At 38.1% G+C, this 1556-nt stretch overlaps 1 protein-coding gene across 1 annotated transcript in view; it reads left to right on the forward strand.

Moving 5' to 3' along the window:
- The window catches only part of LOC114048936 (zinc finger protein OZF-like), a gene marked incomplete at its 5' end in the record, with an annotated part of 1558 nt that extends 867 nt beyond the window's left edge, over positions 1 to 691 (forward strand). Inside the window, one exon of the mRNA XM_027870112.1 lies at positions 42 to 691. Within this exon, the coding sequence (XP_027725913.1) occupies positions 42 to 623 (582 nt within the window). The remainder of the gene's footprint in view (positions 1 to 41) is intronic.
- Between the last annotated feature and the right edge of the window lie 865 nt (positions 692 to 1556).

Consider the following 1556-nt stretch of genomic DNA (forward strand, 5'->3'; position numbering starts at 1 on the left):
ATACTGGAGAGAAGCCTTATGAATGTAAGGAATGTGGGAAGGCCTTCCTACTGAGTACAGATCTTACTCGACATCAGAGGATCCATACTGGAGAGAAACCTTATGAATGTAATGAATGTGGCAAAGCCTTCCACCAGAGAGAATACCTTACTCGACACCAGAGGATCCATACTGGGGAGAAACCTTATGAATGTAATGAATGTGGGAAGGCCTTCTGCCTGAGAGAGCAGTTTACTCGACACCAAAGGATTCATACTGGAGAGAAACCTTATGAATGCAAAGAATGTGGAAAGTCCTTTCGCCTAAGAGAACTCCTTACTCTACACCAAAGGATTCATACTGGAGAGAAACCTCATAAATGTAATGAATGTGGAAAGGCATTTAGCCAGAGAGGACATCTTACCGTACATCAGACAATTCATACTGGGGAAAAACCTTATGAGTGTAATGACTGTGGGAAGGTATTTCGCCTGAGAGGACTTCTTACTAAACATCAGATAATTCATACTGGAGAAAAACCTTATGAATGTAATGAATGTGGGAAGGCCTTTAGCCTCAAAGGACACTTAATTCGACATCAGAATAACAAAAGGCATCCCTTCTTTGTGAACTGCCCTAGGTAGGACTCTTGGGACTTGTGTAAAGACAACTGTATTATGGAGATAAGAAATAAAGCAACTAAGTAACTGGAGCATCTTCAACTTTTGTAGATTTGTCAGATTAGCATAATAAAAGGGATAATTCTTATAATATAAAGGATAATTCTTATAAAACTCATTTATATAATGTAACATCAAAATACCAGAGGGTTTTTCCCCCATAGAAATAGATGCAGTTATAAAAAACAATTATACAGTGAAACAAACAGACCAGAATTATACTAAAACACCAAAATTTTAAAATGCTGATTGATCGTCAAGTATTTAGAAAGGATCTGTGTGCTAAGTATTCCGTGTGTTGAAGATACAAAGAAAATAGTTGAAACTGTCTTTGCTCTCAAGAATTTGGCCATCTGTTGGGAAAGATGACATGTACATATGTAATAGCTAGCATTTAGGCAGCATCTACTGTGTGCCAAGTACTGTGCTAAGCACTTTGCAATTATTTCATTTGAACTCAAATGAATTAACTCATTTTACAGTTGAGGAAACTGAGGCAAACAGGTGACTTTCCCAAGATCACACACTAGTAAGTATCTGAGGCTAGATTTGAACGCAGGTCTTCTTGACTCCAGCCTCAGTGCTCTATCAGCTATGCTACGTAGCTGCCAATATATTTTATGTCTATAGATAAGTACCTCATAGTAAATACAAATAGTTACAAGGTAATTAGGGAGGGAGACCATGAGCAGGGGAGAAATCAGGAATCCCAGTCATACTTAAAGCCTTGGTTATTGCCCCATTCTTTATCCTTGAATTGTTTGGAACAAAGTTAAATTTTAATCCTTGTCTCATAAGACATGTGGGTACCTAAGCACCTTGTGCCTTTCTATGTCCCCTAGTGCATAGGCACACAGAAAAGAAAATGAGTTACTCAGACTCATTGTTCTTGTTTCC

This window comes from Vombatus ursinus, unplaced genomic scaffold (genome assembly GCF_900497805.2).
Source record: "Vombatus ursinus unplaced genomic scaffold, bare-nosed wombat genome assembly UNPS02002740.1, whole genome shotgun sequence".
In the NCBI taxonomy this organism is placed as follows: Eukaryota; Metazoa; Chordata; class Mammalia; order Diprotodontia; family Vombatidae; genus Vombatus; species Vombatus ursinus.